General features: G+C 41.8%; 1 protein-coding gene across 2 annotated transcripts in view; it reads left to right on the top strand.

The window, feature by feature from the left end:
• Window positions 1-20266, top strand: part of VAPA (VAMP associated protein A) — a 52080-nt gene that overhangs the window by 18924 nt on the left and 12890 nt on the right. For both annotated transcript variants that reach the window (XM_061595320.1, XM_061595330.1), the window contains exons 2-3: window positions 14974-15126; window positions 18101-18204. In XM_061595320.1, coding sequence (XP_061451304.1) covers window positions 14974-15126; window positions 18101-18204 — 257 coding nt within the window. The remainder of the gene's footprint in view (window positions 1-14973; window positions 15127-18100; window positions 18205-20266) is intronic.

Raw genomic sequence — 20266 nt, 5'->3', positions numbered from 1 at the left:
GCTGTACCATGGGTGGGTGAACTGGTGCGATTTAAGGAAGCCCTTGGCATCTGTAGAAATCATATGTGATGCAAAGTATTGTGGACAATAAATACAGGAAAAAATGAGTTGCAACCCAATCTGTACAACCCAATCTGTTTACTTAGACATAAGATTCACCTGGTTTGATCTGATTGCAGTCTCAGGTTGCAGTCCTATACACACTTTCCTGGGAGTGTGCATACCGTTGAATGGTAGTACTTACCTCTGAATAGACATGCATAGATTGTACTGTCAGTCTCTCAAATCATAATTTGTTTGGGAAATCAATTAAGATTTTAAGAAAACAGTCTTTGGCTTTTTAATATGTACATTTTCAAGCTGATCTATGAACATTATGTAATCATTAAGTAAATACTAATTCTACTTGAAAGTTAACTGAAGTTGCAGATTGTCATCTGAATACTATGTGCAATGTAGCATTCATTTCTTTCTGATGAGAAGTTGGGGGAAAATTATAGTGCTGTATTTTCATGCTTAACTTGGATAATATCTAGCATGATAGCAGAAGGCTATCCATAATTTTAAAAGTACAGCATAATGAATGCATCTGGTGAAGGTTGATTACTATGCTATGCATTTCTATCCAATTGGAATCCAAGAAGAATAGAGCCAACAAGCCACTGGGAGGGGGGCATTCACACCAAGGCCTTTTGTGGTAATGAGGTTTTCTTATGGATATTCAGTAATAAGTCTCTTGGCCAGTCTCTGCCTATACTGAAACTTGAATTCTTATATTCTTTATCTTGTAAAGGCTCTAAATCCCAGCCTGGGGAGTCGACCAGGGGGGTCACGAAGTCATCCCAGAGGAGTCGCAAAGAGACAAGAGAAGAATTATTTATTAATTTAAAAAATACTTAATGGCTGTTCTGCACACCACCAACCTGCGAGCCTGCACTGCATGTTCATGCAGCCGCTTCTACCGCCCCTTCCTTCCTTCCAGCTGGCACAGTCAGTTTCCGTCACACAGAGAGTTGACCAACACAGCACTCAAGCGAGTGCATCAAGAGAAGTTGAAGTTTTAAGCTTCAGCGCCTCTCCCCCCCTTTTGTCAGCGGCAATGAGGGATGATCGATTGAGCTGATTGGCTCTGGCAGATAATAAACATCATATTATTTGCTTTTATGCAAAATAAAAAGTGACATTTAATGCTTCATTATGTATTTTTAAAATTAATAGACACTAAAATTACAACAATTAGCATGTAGGAGTTGTGAAAATTGTTGAGGTTACAAAGGGGGTCCCATACGCAAAGGTTGGGAACCACTGCTCTGAATAATGTAACTGTGTGCATAATACTGTGTTTCACAATGTTTATATTACTGTAGACGGCCAGCTAAAGATAATTATTTGCACTTTTCTTCTGATAGTAATTTAGAATAGGACTTTGCAACCAATTGTTCATCAAGGAAGAATCTGTCAGATTTAGTTAAGTTCTTTTTTGTTCCACAATTAATAACAGGCAATTTCTCCTTTTGGTGCAGAGACTTTTCAGCATATGACTTGTTTTTTTCCACTTCTGCAGGGTACTGCTGGAAATTCAATGCTAATCCTGATAATTATTTTGGATGGCTCCTAAATGAATAACATTAGGAAAACATAGTCTGTGCAACCAGTTTGGCTGGTGATGTTGATAGTCATGTTTGGTTGTATGGATAACTTATTTGACACTGGTGATAATTACACTGCAGCAACAGGAATTACGTTCGTTTGTGGAAACAAGCTAATGTGTAATTGTTTTTTCTTTCTGAAATACAGTTGGTGGGGACACTTAAGTGTGCCTTCGTGGTTGTTGCAACCAGTATGTTGAACTCATGGCTCTGGAAATTTATTCATCGTCATCATCAGTTTATTGCAGGCCGTAGGCCATCGCAACACAAATACAAATACAGCAAATACAACAATAAAACTTCAAAATTATCAAAGTCAAAATAAAACTGTGGCAGTTAAAACTATTACAGTGCAGAATGCCACAATAAAAATCCTTGATCTATAAGATCTATGTTTATCTTATTATCCTATCTTTATTAGGCTACAGCGATTATAACTGGAATGCAAACAACATTGTAAGAAAACCTCATTTATTACTGTGATCCTATAGTAATCAAAAATTTTGCCCTCAGCTTTTGAGCGGTGAGGGCGAAATGTGCCACAGAATAGGTGATTTGAAAATCATTGTCTGCTAAAAGGAAAGAAACTAAACAATCATCTGCATCTTGTCTTGGGCGGTTTATCAGACTGTCAAGATATTTAGATCTAGGGTGTGTATAAATCGGGCATTCGAATAGGTAGTGGTTAAGATCTTCCACCTTCCCTAGGTGACAGATACATAATCTTTGTTCATATGAAGTCTGGTGGTAGCGGCCGTTTACGATGGCACCGGGCATAGATTGAAATCATATAGCAGTGAAAGCATATCTAATCTGTACAGGTAGAGAATAAGACAAATAATTGGCCCTTAGATGATTGGTTTTAAATATACCATACCATCTAGAAAACTTGGAATTTAAGATAGCCAGTCTATCCCGCCAAACACTATTTCTCTCTATCTGGGCCCGAAAGTTAAACCTATGCAGAGAGGAAACTGATTGAATTGGAATGTGATAATTGGCTAGGACCATCTTGAATTTTGAGAGCCAGTATTTCTCTACCACTGCCACGTCAAAGCATGCCTTTGCTAATACCTTAGAAGTTGAATTAGGTAATGCAGCCCAGTATGTCAGGAGTGTTTCATGAATCCTTGCTGATACTGGAAGTAGGCTGGATTTGGCTCTCATAAACGCAGCCGGGGTACCTGGGGGTACAGATAGCAAGCGCCTGAGAAAATTATTTTGAATGGCCTCTAACGCCGGAAACGAGGGGACCGTCCATCCCCAGATAGCCGCCCCATATGTTATCTGTGAGATGACTTTGCTTTGAAATATTTTCAAGGCTGGAGAAACTAAATATCCCCCTGCTGTCCTATAAAATTTAAGAATCGCCCCTGCGGTTCTAGAGGCGGCTAATTTTATAGCTGTCAACTGATTTTTCCAGGCAAGGGTATGTTGAAAATGAATTCCCAAATATTTGAATGAGCGGCATTGCTCAATTGGGAAATTCCCGATAGACCAAGTGTGTTGGCGATATCTGTTACCAAAGACCATGATCTTAGTCTTCTTATAATTAATTTGGAAGCCGTCCTTTTTACAGTAGAGTTCTAGTTTCGCCAAAAGTCTTTTCATTCCTATAGGAGTCAAAGATAAAAGGATCATGTCATCAGCATATAGTAAGAGGGATATCTTCCTGCAAACTACAGATGGGGAAAAAAAAAATTGGACCCTCTAGCTGGGTGATAATATCATTCAGATATAGATTGAAGAGGGTGGGGGCTAATAAACAGCCTTGTTTGACGCCTTTATTTATTGTTATTAAATCTGTGAGATTATTTCCCACTCTGATTCTGGTAGAATTAAAAGAGTGCAATTCTCTAATTAGATATAAGAGGCGCCTGTCAATGTTTGTTTGACCCAATTTGGTCCACAGGCGATCTCTCTCTATCGAATCGAAAGCAGCCGCTAGGTCTACAAAAGCAGCATAGAGATGTTTTGTGGGGCCCCTTATCGATTTCCTAGCAAGATATAATAAGGTGGCGCAATGATCTATAGTACTCTGCCCATGACAAAATCCTGCTTGTTCTGGAAGAATTATTGAATTGTCCGATACCCACTCTTCGAGCTAACCTAAAAGTAGTTTGCTATATAATTTAGCACCTGTATCTAGCAAACTAATGGGGCGATAGTTGTTCGGATCATCTTTCAGACCTTTTTTATATATGGGGATAATTATGCTTTGTTTCCAACCCTCCGGGATAGTGCCCGTATTATTTATCTGTGTAAATAGTTTGGCGAGGATTGGAATCCACCAATCGGGGAAGTTATAAAACAATTCCGGCGGGAGCATATCTTCCCCTGGGGCCTTACCCTTTTTTTAGTGGAAATGAGCATCCTAACCTGCAACGGCGAGACTGGAGGCCAATTTTCCTCTATGCATCGCAAAGGAGAAACCACGGATGCAGTCGGGTCAGAATATATCTTAGTAAAGTGATCAAACCACACAGAGGCTGATATTTGACTGGTTACATATTGTCTAGAGTTTCCTGTACCTCTTGCTACCAAGTCCCAAAAAAGACGTTCATTTCCCTCCGCCTGAGCTAGGCTAAGCCATTGCCACTGAGTTCTCGCATACTGTGCCTTTTTTTGTTTGATCAGATTTTTATAAAAAGAACGGAGGGTGATTAGGTGGGTTTGGTCAAAAATATCAGGGTCCCTTGTCATTTTTCTTAAGCAATTAGATAATTGTTGTTTTGCCTTTCTACAGTCTGAATCGAACCATCCAGAATACCTCTGGCGGGTAGTTTTATAAGACTCTTTCCGAATCAGCATAGGTTTTAGCAAGGAAGTTATCTGTTGATAAGCATCCTGAACATCAATTTTTGAGACAATAATAGCCTGTCTGAGAGCAAGATGAGAATTATTCTCGAGCAGGCTCAGTACTGAGATGTGCAAATTTGTAGACCAACGAACTCTGTGTTCTATTAACTGGAGATATTCCAAATTAGGGAGGATCGAACATCTCCAAGGCAGAGTCGTACTTAGAACTGTGAATAAAGGAAAATGATCACTTTCGTATCTATCAAGGACCGAAAACTCAAGTACTTCCGAAACAAGGGAACTTGAAACCAGCGTGTAATCAATCACGCTGGCACCTCTAGAGGATAGGTGGGTGAATGTACCATTAGACCGATCCACATTTGAACCATGTAGACACTCCAGGGAGTGTGCATGAATTATTTCTAGAAACCTCAGACCTTGCTTATTTAGTATCTGATCATAAGAGACTCTTGTGTTATGTAGGGTAGTATATTTCGGCCCATGATTTGAAGAGGGTCCCTCTGTCCAACCTGAACCCAGCCTAGCGTTAAAGTCCCCACAGAGAATTAACTTGTAAACGGGGTATTGGAATTCCAAGGAAATCAGAAATTCTGCGAGGAGATCCCAAACACAGCCTGGGGTTAATGTGCTGGCCTTGAGGGGAGGAAAGTAAACATTTATAATAACAATAGCTCCAAACGTGGAGCCAGTTAACCTCAGGGCCTGTACATACTGCTTGCAGGTTGAGCTTAATACAAAAATGTCAACCGGTAGATTGTCCGAAATGAATATGCACAAACCCCCACTACCTCTGCCATTATGATTAAGTTTAAACGCTGGAAGGGAGAAAGCACGGAAGCCTGGGAGGAATATCTCGGTTTCCTCCATTACCCAAGTTTCCTGTACACAGATGATCTTAAACTGATTTAAAAAGGAAATTAGATCGGCGTCCTTAACTTTGTTGTTCCACCCCATAATGTTCCAAGACAAAAACCTAAGATGTCAATTGGTGCCAGGAATTACAGGGGGCACAGCCTGGGCTGGAGGTCATTTCTGATCTAAGACTGTGGGCGTCGTACTCTGCGTTGGGCTTGAGTGGAGCTCAGCAGAAAACGAAGCAGTCCTTTGATGTAGCTGAGTCAAGTGATGGAGGTTTGTAGAATGTAATTCCATTTTATCTTCTATCATCTTACCTCCTCGAGAAGGGGGAGGTGTCACTTCTAGCTGTTCGTGAATGACTGAGAGGCGGAGAGAAAGTTGGACCAACCTATCAAGTATTTCGTCCCGTTCTGTCTTGGGCAGAAGAGCAAATGAGTGCTGCAAGGATTGTTCCTCTTCTATCAGGAGGATATCCTGCGCCCCCGCGTGTTGTATCTGATCAGCTGGAATCAGTTGAATATCGCACTGAGAATAGACGGAGGAGTTGTCGGCATCCAGGAGGACGGCCTCCCCACTCTTCTTCTTGGGGGATTGTTGCCATGGCTGAATCGATAGTGTTGACCTGCTGACATTGGTGGAAAGGCCATAATTTTTTCCTAGATCTTTAAGCATATCTTGATGTTCCCAAAGGTTGATAGTTTCAGTTCTGTTTTCAGTCGATTCATGTGTTTCCAAAGAGATCAAAAGTTCATCACTTGGTAGAATCTTGCAGTATAACTCTTTTTGAGGTGACTTGTTAACCAGTAATAAGTCCATAGGAGGTCTTTGGTTCTCAAAAAAGCGCAAAGTGTGGATATCCAGCTTATCTAAATGTTCCTTGTAATGCCATAGATAATTTGCTATTTCCGTGGATATAAAAGTAACCACTGCACGAGCCTTGACGTTGTTGAAATAAAGGTATTCAATTTGTTTGATATCACTAATATTAATATTTATATTTAATGACTTTGGTAAAAATTTCTTTAAAAAATTAATAAAATGCCACTTTCTAGAGAGTGGTCTAATACTGCCCCACGGTTTTGGATAGTTTTCAAAAACTAATTTATTCCTAATTAGCACTAAATTCCAATGGGGGTAAAAGTAGCCGGCTCTGGTAGATGTGGCAACCGATTCTTTAAAAGAACATTCTGCCATGGATCCTGATATTTATTTTATTTAATTACATTTCTAGACCGCCCTATAGCAGAAAGCTGTCAAGGCGGTGTACAACAAATAAAATCACAATTAAAATATGAGCAAGTGTGGAAAAAAATATATATAGTACAATTATAAAACATTAATAAAATTGCCATTGAGATTTAAATTAAGATCATATTAAGTTTAGAATGTTAAATTAAAATATTTAAAAATTTACAAAATTTAAAAAGCCTGGGCGAAAAGGTAAGTTTTTACCTGGCGCCGAAAAGATAACAGAGAAGGCGCCAGGCGTATCTCGTCTGGGAGGGCATTCCATAGTTCGGGGGCCACCACCAAGAAGGCCCTAGATCTAGTTGTTGATCTCCGGGCCTCTTTATGGGTTGGGACCCGGAGAAGGGCCTTCGACGTCGAGCGTAGTGAACGGGTAGGTACATAGCGAGAGAGGCGCTCCATCAGGTATTGCGGTCCGATGCCGTTTAGGGCTTTATAGGTAAGAACCAACACTTTGAATCTGGCCCGGAAACATATCGGTAGCCAGTGCAGCTGCGCCAGGACAGGTGTTATATGGTCAAATTTCTTTGTCCCAGTGAGAACTCTGGCCGCAGCATTTTGCGCTAGCTGAAGTTTCCGAACCGTCTTCATAGGTAGCCCCACGTAGAGTGCATTACAGTAGTCCAGTCTAGAGGTTACCATAGCATGGATAACTGAGGCAAGATGCTCCTTGCTCAGATAGGGTCGTAGTTGGGCTACCAGCCGGAGCTGTTAGAATGCATTCCGTGCCACCGAGGCTACCTGAGCCTCAAGTGACAGGAGCGGATCTAATAAGACCCCCAAACTACGTACCTGTTCCTTTAGGGGGAGTGTAACCCCATCTAGGGGAGGTCGAACGTCAACCATCTGGGCAGAGGGTCCTCCCACCAACAGCATCTCAGTCTTGTTAGGATTGAGTTTCAGTTTATTAGCTCTCATCCAGCCCATTATCGCGGCCAGGCAGCGGTCTAGTACATCAACAGCCTCACCTGACGAAGATGAAAAGGAGTAGTAGAGCTGCGTATCATCAGCATATTGCTGGAAACGCACTCCAAAACTCCTGATGACCTCACCCAGCGGCTTCATATAGATATTAAAAAGCATGGGGGACAGAACTGAACCCTGCGGGACCCCATATTGGAGTACCCAGGGACTCGAGTAATGTTCCCCCAGCATCACCTTCTGGAGACGATTCCCGAGATAGGAGCAGAGCCACCGCCAAGCAGTGCCTCCCACTCCTAAATCCGTAAGTCGCTCCACAAGGATACCATGGTCGATGGTATTAAACGCCGCTGAGAGATCAAGGAGAACCAACAGAGTTACACTCCCTCTGTCTTTCTCCCGACAGAGGTCATCATACAGGGCGACCAAGGCCGTTTCTGTACCAAACCCCGGCCGAAAGCCCGATTGAAATGGGTCTAGATAATCAGTTTCATCCAAGAGAGCCTGGAGTTGGCGAGCGACCACACGCTCTAGAACCTTGCCCAGGAATGGGACATTTGCTACTGGCCTATAGTTGTCCAAATTATCAGGGTCCAAGGAGGATTTTTTTAGGAGCGGTCTCACCACCGCCTGTTTCAGGCAGGGTGGGACCACTCCCTCTCGTAAAGAGGCATTAATCACCTCCTTGGCCCAGCCGGCTGTTCCATTCCTGCTAGCTTTTATTAGCCATGAGGGGCAAGGATCCAGAGCAGAAGTGGTCGCCCGCACCTGTCCAAGCACCTTGTCCACATCCTCGAGCTGTACCAACTGAAACTCATCCAATAAAACAGGACAAGACTGTGCTCTGGACACCTCATTAGGATCAACTGCTACAATAATGGAGTCAAGGTCCCGGCGGATGTTCATGATCTTATCACGAAAGTGTCGCGCAAACTCATTACAGCGGGCAATTGATGGTGTTATTGCGTCCTGGGGACCAGAGTGTAAAAGTCCCCGGACAACTTTATAAAGTTCCGCTGGGCGGTTAAGGGATGACTGAATAGAGACAGCAAAGTATTGCTTCTTTGCTGCTCTCACTGCCTTCATATAGAGTTTGGTAGAGAGCCTCACAAGTGCATGATTACAGCCGTCGGGAGTTCGTCTCCATTTGCACTCAAGCCGTCTCCTTTCTTGCTTCATCACTCTTAGCTCCGGAGTAAACCAAGGAGCCAATTGAGCTCTGCAACGGAGAGGGCGCACCGGGGCGATCGTGTCAACTGCCCAGGCCATTTCCGTATTCCACAGCATGGCCAGGGTTTCGACAGGACCGTCAATTCTATCAGCCGGAAAATTCCCTACAGCCATCAGAAAACCCTCAGGATTCATTAGTCTCCGGGGACGGACCATCTTAATTGGTCCTCCACCCTTGCAGAGGGGAGAAAACAGTGTGAGTCTAAACCTTAATAGGCGGTGATCTGACCATGACAAAGGAATAGATGAAAAATCCCTCACTCTCAGATCACCATCCCCTAATCCAGTGGCAAAAATCAAGTCCAGAGTGTGCCCCAACACATGTGTAGGGCCAGTAACAAATTGAGACAGCCCCATGGCTGTCATGGAGGTCATGAAGTCCTGAGCTGCTCCAGATAAAGCGGCCTCAGCATGAATGTTGAGATCCCCCAATACCAAAAGTTGGGGGGAACGCAACAATAGATCCGAGACCACCTCTGTCAGCTCAGTTAGGGAGGCTGTTGGGCAGCAGGGTGGACGGTACACCAACAGAATTCCCAGTCTGTCTCGCTGACCCAACGTTATGTGCAGACACTCTAGACCATTAGCCATCTGGATAGGGTGCCTAACAAGAGAGATGGAACTTCTATAGACCACAGCGATTCCCCCTCCCCGACCCTCGGATCTACCCAGATGCTGAACCGAATACCCAGGTGGGCACAACTGGGAGAGATTAATACCTCCCAGATCGCTCACCCAGGTCTCGGTAATACATGCCAGATCGGCCACCTCATCCACAATTAGGTCATGGATGAGGGAGGTTTTATTATTTACCGATCTGGCATTAAAAAGCAGCAACTGGAGATCCGAGGGTTGGCTGATAGAACTACCAGCAATCCTGTGGGTGTGAGGAGGACCGGAACACGTCACAGCCACCAGTTGTCTGGGGCGAGTTCCCCTTAACTGGCATGTCCTACTCACAGCGCCATACCTCCCATTACCCGTCACTACACTAATAGGGGCCCCCTTTGGTCCTCCCTCCCACAACACTGTCCTCTCGCCCAGGCACATAATAAAAATAAAATAAATAATAAAACTCATGGCATATACACACAATCACACACTCACTCATACAACCCACTCATACATTCAGACAACACAGCAGCATCCGAGGAGCTTCAGCAGCCGATAATCCGTAGTAGCTGATGTAATGGGACCCAAGAACGATAGACAGCAATGACCCCCAACCTGGTGATAATGACAGCAACAACAGTGGCATACACCTCAGAAGAGGCAACAGCAGCACTTCAGTCTCGCATTCCAGGACAGCCCAACGGCAGCAACAGAAATGTCCACGCCCTGATCAGGATCAGGCCTGGGGCCTGGTCCTGCCAGGCAGAAGTCCCTCTGGGAAGGGTGGTGGAGGTGGTGGTCCCACGGCAGCAGCAGCAGCAGCAGCAGCACAGCAGCAGCAAGAGCAGCAGCCTCTCCTTCCCTTGGGCGATGGTCTCTTCCTCCTGCAGGCCCTGGATATGGAATATGACAAGTTGAGTTTATTCTAAGGGGCGGGGTTCTATAAATTTCCCTTTATTCTGAGATACAATAGCTTTACATTGATCGTCTGGCAAACCTCTGGGCATATTCTTTCCAGAGGAGTTATCCTGAGGCATTTTTGGGTTCTGAAGCCCCTTTTTAGTTAGTTCATCCAGTATTTTGAAGAGTCTTTTAAAATTCATCTTGTTTCGGTTTGGCTTTTGAGCCTTCATATTTTTACTCTTTTTTTAGCTGGATTGTCGGGTGCCTCTTTTTTTTTTTGCTTGCGTAGGATTCCGTCGCAAAGGTTTATTTATAGCTAGCCGGTTTGTTGGAGGGACCTGGTCGGTAGATGGCAATAAAACCTGAGAGTTACGATGTATTGATACTAAGGTGGTTAAAAATGAATTACATTCCTTCATATAGTTTTTTAAATGTTCCAAATCCGTTGCCAGCATAAAAAGCCATCCTTTTAAAGATAGTCCATTTAAATCATCTAATATACCACTCTGGTTCTCTTTTGGAGCTTGTGTACCCGTTTGTTCTGCAGGATTAATAATAGAGGAATCCCTGCCCTGCGAGAGTCGGGCATCTGTCTCCAGGGAGTCAGAGGGGAACTTTATATCCGCTGTTGGGGTTATGGCCATCGCCGTGTGTTGTATGGCCGAGTCTGCATGCACTTTAATATCAATGGCGTCTCTCGATTGTTTAACATCGTGTCTGTCATGCATATCAGCTAGCCCGATTTCATCTGCCAAATTCATTGCCAAAGACTCCCTCTCCGGACTACCTGGAAGTCCCTTATATGATATAGACCAATCCAGACAGGTTGGGATGTCTTTCCATTCTCGGTCAGCTTTATATTGAGAAGGAGAGGTAAAAAACCTTGTAATTTTTTGCTGGCCCTTTAACTCTAAGTGGGGGCTTTCGGCATGATGTAATGGAGGTGAAGAAACAGGCTGAATCTTTCCGCATTTTTTTTCTTTTGTTTATTTTCTTTGGATAAACTCTCTAGAGGGGAAGAAAGTCCTAAAGCTTTCCTCTCCTTTCTTGTTAATACCATGAAGTGGCCTTCCGTCTTCAAAAGTAAAAGTGCAAAAAGTAGGGAGGCTTTTTATTAACTGATAGTGTAGAGTGGGAGGAATTCAGGCTTGCTCATTTGTTTGGAAGCAGCCGGTTTTCTTTTTAAGCTCTTTTAACCCCACAGATTCTCCAAGCATATATATAAAAATGAAGTCTGCAGAATGTTGAATTACTTTTAAGGAAAATCCAAGTACTAATTAGCCATAAATAACTAAGCCAACTGAGCCATCGCGGAAAAGCTCACCCTTCATCAGCGACCGGAACCGGAAACTCAATGACACCTTTATGTTGGAAATTTATTTATGTAAAACATTTCTACTTTGTGTTTCCATCTGGAGAGCTCAAGGTACTCTGCCTTTCCATCTGGAGAGCTATTATCCACTTTGGGTACATTCAGTTTGACAGGGAAAAATGGAATATACATTGATTGTGGGGACACATCTTCAGAGTGCATCCCTGGGTGTCTGGTGTTCCTAGGTGCAAAAATCCTTCAGCACAAATCCTTTGAAAATGCAGAAATCCTTCAGCACAAAGTTAGTGTAATCTGCCTGTCTCAAGTGTTGGGGGAAATTGGAAAGTTCTGGGTGCTCTGTGTCATTGTCTCTACTTCCTCTATTTCCAGGCTTGTATACAAAGTAACACTAAGTTGCTTGTTCGTTAGCACAAGAATTTACAGTTGCACAACGGAACTCCTCCCATGCAACCCCTAAATCTGTTCTGAGGTTTCCCTTGACACTCTGGAGCAGATTTGGGGAGGGCATGGGGTGCATGTGAGGGGAGGAGAGGGGGGTGTTCCATTGTGCAAGCGTATATGCTTGCACTAACGGAATGAGTTCATTGGATACCACCCAGAGTTTTTCATTTTCCGGTGCAGGTCATTTCTCCCCATCATTTAAGACACAAAGGAGAAAGGATCAAAACAGCTTTTAGAAAGCTTTCTAAAAGGAACTTCTCTTGCATAAATTGACAATGTGTTAAGGAGTATACTTTTTCATCTGATGCCATGTTGACAGTCTAGCACATATGTGTAATGACCATGAGCTGTTTCCCACTTTTAATGTTTTCTTTACACAAAGATAATGGTTGGTTTTAGCATAAGGGCTAATGAGATGCCACCAAGTCTGACAGTTGCCCACTATCATAATTGTTTTGCTGGATCAGACTTAGGTTCAGTTTAGTCCAGCCCTCTGATTCCAACGGTGGCCAGTCACATGATCCTGGAAAACACATATATAGTGTGTAACAGAAGAGCGGTCCTTCTCCAGTTAGTCCCCAGAATTTGACAATCAGAGAGATGCTTTCTCTGAGCATGGAGAATCCAGATGTTTTTTAAGTTGGAGAGGACCTAAAGAGCTCTCAGGTTGAAATGGTGAAATTCAAATATTAATTTCTAAGATAAGGTGTTTATTGTCTTCTCTTTCCAAATGGGGGTTGCATTGGAAAAAATCTAATATGTGTGCAAAAGTAACATTGTGATCTGTTATGCTGGAGGATCCATTTTTGGCTGTTGTGGCAAACAGCCATTGGTAAACCTATTGCCCATCCACTTGTTTTACTGTTATCTTTAACCTTTTGACCGTTCTCCCAATAACTTTATATATTGAAGAAACATGTCCTTTTATTGATCCTGGACCAATTAACAGTTAATTTCATTGTACTACCCAAGGATCTAGAGTTCTGAGATAATTTTTTTACTCCCTATACATCATTCATAATTTTATTTCACTCTAGTTCCAATTTTCTGAACTAAAATGTCCTATTTTATTTGTCCTTTCTTTGTATGTTTATAACACTTTGCTTATTTTGGTAACTAGTTGCTCAATGATCCCTATCCAGCTGCATGGAGTCCTTGAATGCAGGTGCACCATAGATCTGTATAATGGCACAAATGCATACTTTGGGTCTTAACGGATAGGATCCCCACCAAATAATGGGAATTTGTGTGGAGAAAATGGCTGTGGCAGAGCACATTTTTTCCAGCTGATTTTTCTCCACTGTTCCTTTTATTGGCCACTGCTTCCTCCTCCTTTTTGTCCCTTTGGGACTCTGCCTCTGTTTGCTGCCTCATTGGCATGCTTGTCTCTAGCTGTTTATGCCCTCTTTCTTTTTTCACCCTTATTCAGGTGTGGCTTATCCTTGTGGCTATGTATAAACATTTGATCATATAAACAGATGGATCTTTGCAAAAAGAGCAGAGTTGGTTTTTCCTGGCAATCATACAAATGGGTCTGAGATCAAGGTGGGATTGGTGTGGTGCAGGGGTGATGAGCCTTGGGCTGGATGAGGCCCACCAATCTGTGTGAAATGGTCTACAAGCCCCCTCACAAAGACCCTTTCCTGAGCTCACAATGGTGCCTCTTCTTCCTCTTGCGCATAACTATTGCTATCAGATTGGAGTATTCAGAAAACTAGTAGTGCTCCTTCCTGTTTTCTGAGTACATCTGACCTGCTAGCAAAGATGATGCACAAGAGGAAGAAGAGGCAGTTCTTGGTGTGGTGTGTTCAGGGCTGTGGACGTGGAGTCGGAGTTGGGAGCAATTTTGGGTGGAGTCGGAGTCGGTGTCGAAGGTCTGGCGTCGACTCCACAGCCCTGGGTGTGTTGCTGTATGTGTGGTGGGTGCATAAGATCATTCTTCTAGAATAAATGTTATAGATTCAAAGGCTAATCAGATATGTATTTGCATCTGTCGAACATGTGTTTTTTGTCTGTGAGCTATACAAAGAAATAAGGGAAAAATTCATTCTCCCATTAACATCAAGATATCCTGGTAGTACCACAGAGTCTGTACAAGTAGCAAAATTCCTATATGTAGAACAGTCTAGTTGAAAAACCCAAGTAGTATCCCCTGGCCCTATTGAGGAAATTACTTTAGATTCCTTGTGATTTTAAATTATTCTTTTGTATGTATGTGGATCTATGATTATACAGTAATAAACTTTGAACTTTGTTATAGATTCCCAAAACACTATTTCCCCTTCCGTTTCAGTTTTCAGATGGAACATTGTCTTCTTGTGATGACAAAGTAGTTTAGGAGAAGTCAGGAGAGGTATGGGACAGCATTATAGAGGATGCTTTTTCTAATAAGACAGTGTTAGAACCTACCTCACGGGATTGTTGTGAGGATGCAGATTGGGGGGGGGGAAGGAAAGCCATGTATGCCATCTTCAGTCACTTGGAGGAAAGGTGGAATACAAATGTAACAATAAATAAATATGTAACATTTATTTTGCCTTTTACACTGCTGCGGCACAAATGGCTATGTGAATGGAAGGCTGCTCACACAATTTATTTTCCTATATGCCCCCTGAAAAGTTTCTTCAAGGGGTGGGGTGAAGGGCTTCTTGAGCAGCATGGGCTGTGTCACATGGGGTGTAATAAGGGGGAGATAATTTAAAACCAAGCAGAGAAACACTGTAGAGCAAAGTTTGAAATTGACACAGAAGTATTAATTGAGGTAGACTTTTCTCATCTGCAAGATACTGAGGAAGTGTTGGAGAAGAGGAATGCTTGCTAGTCACTGCTCCTTCCCTTTTAAATATGTTCTCAGGATATGCCTTGGTGTAGGCCACTAATTTATTTGTGATGTCCATTTTTGAAGATAACACCTAACTAATAGACTAACTGATAAAAACAAATCTTTAATGCTTTCAGGTCCCTTCACAGATGTAGTCACTACCAATCTTAAACTACGAAATCCATCAGACAGAAAAGTATGTTTTAAAGTGAAGACTACAGCACCTCGTCGATACTGTGTGAGGCCGAACAGTGGAATTATCGACCCAGGTTCTTCTGTAACTGTATCAGGTAAAAATGTTATGTAGATTGTTTTTGTTCATTTTGTTTAGGGGTGGGGAATCTTTTTCTTCTCTAAGGGCCACATTCCTTTTAGAAAGGATATGTACACCCACTCCACTTGGCACTCTGGATTTGGCCTGTGGCAATTCCCCACACTTCCTTTTAATATTGACTCATCTTGTTTGTAAAAGCTAAAACATTTTTAGGGGGAAATTCATGATTAAAAGTTAATAAGAATTATTTTTGATTAACAGATTGCTGTTCAAAGACAGCGAAAAGGCCAGTTTCCTCATCACTCTCTTCATTTTTTCTCATCTGATGCTTGTATCCAACTGTACATATACTCCCACACAGTGTCATTAAAAGCACACCAGCAATATAGATAAATTTTCAAAAGAGAGAAACCTTCCAGGATCTCAAATTTTGCAAATAAAAAACATTAGCATTTAATCTCATTGCTGCTTTTTCACGTTCTTAATGTTAAAAGATTTGGCCTTTAGTTCAAGTATTCCTTCCTACTGATGTAGGTTGGCCTGGAGGGAGAGCTGTGGGCGGGGGCAGTGGCTGTGGGATCAGACCAGGCCTCAGGAACAAAAATGCCTGTTCATTGCAGGACTTGCTGCTGCTATCAAGGAGGAGACTAAAGAGTTAAAATAAAATCATTCTTGCTGTGTTGTGAATGGGACACTTTAATTTTCTTCAGAAATTTAAGAAACAAGAAACAAACAACTGTGCAAAGATGCTAGAGCCCGTCAGCTTAGTCATGTCAGCCATGGAAAACAATCAATATGTGTTTGAATTACGAAAATATTAAAGTTCATTGGATCAGTCAGGGCTTGTAATACATTTGAGAATTATGAGCTATCAGATTCACAGTGCTAGTATCACAGGGCTGCAAACAGATGTACTGCTTGGCTTCAATATGAAAATGGACGTTAAGTGTCTAGGCCTGAGAACAAAAGATTATTTTGTAGTATTTTCTCTTCTAGTCTGTTTGTTCTATAAATTTTGTTAAATGCCACTGAGGATTAAAAAAAGAAAGAAAGAGAAACTATTAAAGTTCATCGGATTGGAGTCAGGGCTCATAATGCAACTGAGAATTATTAATCAACTAATTTTGCGTTTAGGCTGCACCACTAGTTTTATTCTAAAGTGAAGGTTTTAATGTGGGGGTCATTTTCAAATGAGGTCTATTGCATGCTTATGAAGAGGTACCATGTTTCTGGACACTTGCATTCAGTTATGTTACCACTTGGTCTATAATTGGGTCATTTGGATACATCACTTTCCACTGTAAAATAATAATTGAATGACATCATATTGGATAAGCAGTACAATTCAATCCCTAAGAATGTCTTTAGAAAATATAGGAAATAGTATCAAAAATGCAAGGTTGTTTGAAATATAAAATACTGGGTTGTGTTTAACTAAGTCTTACTCAGAGTAGACCCATTGAAATGAATGGCCCTGAATTAGTCTTGTCTATTAACTTCAATTGGTCTATCGACAAACTAATGGATTATGGAATATTAAATAAAATATCACTTTGACAAAGCTGGTATTTTTCCTTTGTTATGGTACTTTTTATATTTTGTGTCTGCTCTGAATTTATGGTTGCAGCGAGATTAGAAATGTATCAAGTGGAGAAAAGCAAATATTTGAGGTAGCTCATCCCTTTTAATGAGTTATATGCTCCAGCCCTGCTCTCTAGCTTGATAATAATAAAACTTAGGCTGGCATTTCTGCATCAGAGCATGGGAATAACGAAACAGACAAGTGTGGCATAGGAGCTGTCACTTCATCCCAACTAAAGTTCCTTTTAGTTAAAGGTGAGGCACATTATTTATGACAGTTTGGAACAATTTCTTGAGTCTAAGATAATGTCAAGATAAAAGTCAGATAATTAAGATTGACAGATGATCTACAATTCTCAGGCTTATTCTGGGATCTGGAGAAAAATATAGCAGTATTTATAAAATACAAATATTCTGCTTTTAAAAATTGATATAATAGGAGTGTTGTCCATTTCCTTATGTCTTTTTGTAATGTTTGTTTTAATTTTATTTTAAAACATTTAGATGCTATTTTTCCAAAATGTTTACATAGCAACATACAAGAATCATACGAAATCAACAGTAACAATAGTTGCAGTATGTTGTTTTCCAGTTTATGGAATACCTCTTGAAAATGTGCTTCTTTTCTTTCTGAATATAATGATTCATCTGCCTTTACCTGTTTTGGCATTTTGATGTGATTGACAGAAATGTGTAACTTTGGATGGAGAGGTGGAGTATGTCCCACGACATACTTGTTCTGGGATATCAAGATGGCTGGGCCTGTCATTGTGGGTGGGCTGATCTTTATTCTGCTGACCTTGTTAGGGAATACACTTTCTTAACTCTGATCACTTTTGGAGTTCTTATTTCATCTGCTTAGATCCAAGGAATGTCTTTTTGCAGTCAAATTATTTATGGCAAATGTTGGGGCAATCTGAATGGTGACCATATCTTCCCTGTTTGAAGGAGATTTGAAAATTAGGAGTCACTTCCACAGTTGTCTGCCCTTCTTTGGTAATGTGCTGGGTGTTGGTGGTCCTGGCCATCTCTTTCTCCTGTCTTGGTATACATCACAATGGTAACAGTAAAGTGGCCTTGTAACAAATTCTGCTCACTATTTTGAAGTGTTTCAAGCTTCTATCTGCAGTAACCTAAGTACTGACATCAAATTTTAGAGCTCGGGTTGTGATGCAGATTTTGCAGGAGAACTTGCTTTCATCGTATCAGGACGTAACATTACCAGAAAAGGCAAATTTGTAATGAATGGTATAACTTGATTATTGAAAGAGATCCTGTTTCGTTATCCGTCCCAAACATCGTACAGTTCTTTCACCCTGAGTTTTAAATATATTTAAATAATAATTTGGACTTGTCAGGAAAAATAGGTTGCATGCCTCTATATAATTTTTTCTTTATCTTTTATTCAGTGATGTTACAGCCTTTTGACTATGATCCAAATGAGAAGAGTAAGCATAAGTTTATGGTACAGACAATCTTTGCCCCCCCAAACATCACAGACATGGAAGCTGTGGTAAGTAAATAAGTATACTAAATTTCAACTTTAAGAAGCTAACAGGTTGAGTTCTGTTGTTTGCATTTTGGTTTACCTTTTTGGCCTTAGGCTTCTCGTATTATGTTCAACACATTTTTGAGTCTGTCCCAACTTTTCTTCCTGTGCCGCTTTGCTGGCACAAGCTGGAGAGGTACTTTTGAGAGAGATCTCACAATGTACATCCCACTTAGGAACTGCCTCATCTGAATGAGGTTGCACTCCCTTCTGAAAGGACAAGTTTAGTGGTGGAGGGTGCTCCCAGATCCTCCTTTGTCGCTGGAGACTTAGGTAGTCTCAGCTAGGAATGCCTTTTACCGGCCATGGCTGTACTCCAACTACAGTCATTATTGGACAGGGATCGTCTGACCATGGTGATTCATGCACTGCTAACCTGAAGATTTGATTATTGCAATATGCTCTATGTGGGGCTCTCCTTGCGCCTGGTCTGGAGGTTCCATCTGGTGCAAAATGCTGCATCTAGAGGGTTGATGGAGACAGACTATTGGCAGCACATAATTCTGGTGCTCAAAAGTTTGCACTGGCTGCCCAAATGCTACCAGGCTAGGTTCAAGGGTTGTCTATTAATTTACAAGGCCCTTAACAACTTCGGTCCAGGATACCTCAGGAACCACCTGATCCCTTACATCTCTGCCCAATAACTGAGGTCTTTGGGGGAGTCACTGTTAGTCGTCCCACATTGCTTGGATGCACTGCTCGCATCCACCAAGCGAGTGAATTCAGTATTGTGGGCCCAATTTTATGGAACTCCCTTCCAGTTGAGGTCAGACAGTCCCTCTCCCTGTTGAACTTCTGGCACCTACTGAAGACTTTTATATCAGCAAGCATTTTAATTGAATTCTGATTTTATAGTTTTTACTCATTTTTAGTTGGATTGTATTGAGCTTTTTGTACACCACTTAGAGCTGACTAATTAAGTGTCGAAGTGTCTAAATTGTTGAAATAAATAAAAATAAAATAAGGGATCTGGGCTGTTTTTCTCATCTTCAGGGGAGATGAGATAGCAATCAGCAGTTGTTATACTAGTATGTACTCTGAGCTGTTTGCGTTAATACATCAAACTAAGAGCTAAACTACACTTGGATGTTGTTCACACCTTTTAAATGTGTGCTTAATGCTCCCATTTTTATTTTGAGGGGAAAACTGCCTTGTCGGGCCCCAATCTGCCATTACTCTCTCAATCTCTAAAGTGATACTATTTTCAGTAATAAGGGAGTTCCGTGTGCATAAGATTTAAGAAATAGATCTTTTCTGATAAATTTCTAAGTTATTTATTTATTTATTTTATTTCATTTTTAAACCGCCCATAGCGAGTAGCTCTCTGGTCGGTGAACAAAACAAGATTAAAATACAATATTACAATAAAATTACAATAAAATCAGCAACAAGTTAAACAAAAAACATTAAATGAAACACATTGAACATTAAAATGCCTGGGTGTATAGCCAGGTCTTAACCTGGCGCCTAAAAGAAAGTACCGAAGGCGCCAGGCGTATCTCCTCAGGTAGGCTGTTCCACAGTTCGGGGGCCACCACAGAAAAGGCCCTAGATCTAATAACAATCCTCCGGGCATCCTGATGAGTTGGTACCCGGAAGAGGGCCTTGGATACTGAACGAAGTGAACGGGTAGGTTCATATCGGGAGAGGCGTTCCACAAGGTATTGTGGTCCCACACTGTATAAGGCTTTATAGGTCAAAACCAGCACCTTGAATCTGGCTCGGAAACAAATAGGCAGCCAGTGCAGGCGGGCCAGGACAGGTGTTATATGCACAGACCAGCGGGTCCTCGTCAACAACCTGGCTGCCGCCTTTTGCACTAGCTGAAGTTTCCGAACGGTCTTCAAGGGCAGCCCTACGTAGAGCGCATTACAGTAGTCCAGTCTAGAAGTTACTAGAGCGTGAACAACTGAGGCGAGATCGTCACTGTCCAGATAGGGGCGTAGTTGGGCTACTAAGCGAAGATGGTAAAACGCATTCCGTGCCACCGAGGCCACTTGAGCTTCAAGCGACAAGGAAGGGTCAA

The sequence above is a fragment of the Rhineura floridana genome, chromosome 1 (genome assembly GCF_030035675.1).
Source record: "Rhineura floridana isolate rRhiFlo1 chromosome 1, rRhiFlo1.hap2, whole genome shotgun sequence".
Taxonomy (NCBI): Eukaryota; Metazoa; Chordata; class Lepidosauria; order Squamata; family Rhineuridae; genus Rhineura; species Rhineura floridana.
The sequence above is the reverse complement of the archived record's forward strand: the minus strand, read 5'-3'. Positions and strand labels throughout refer to the sequence as shown.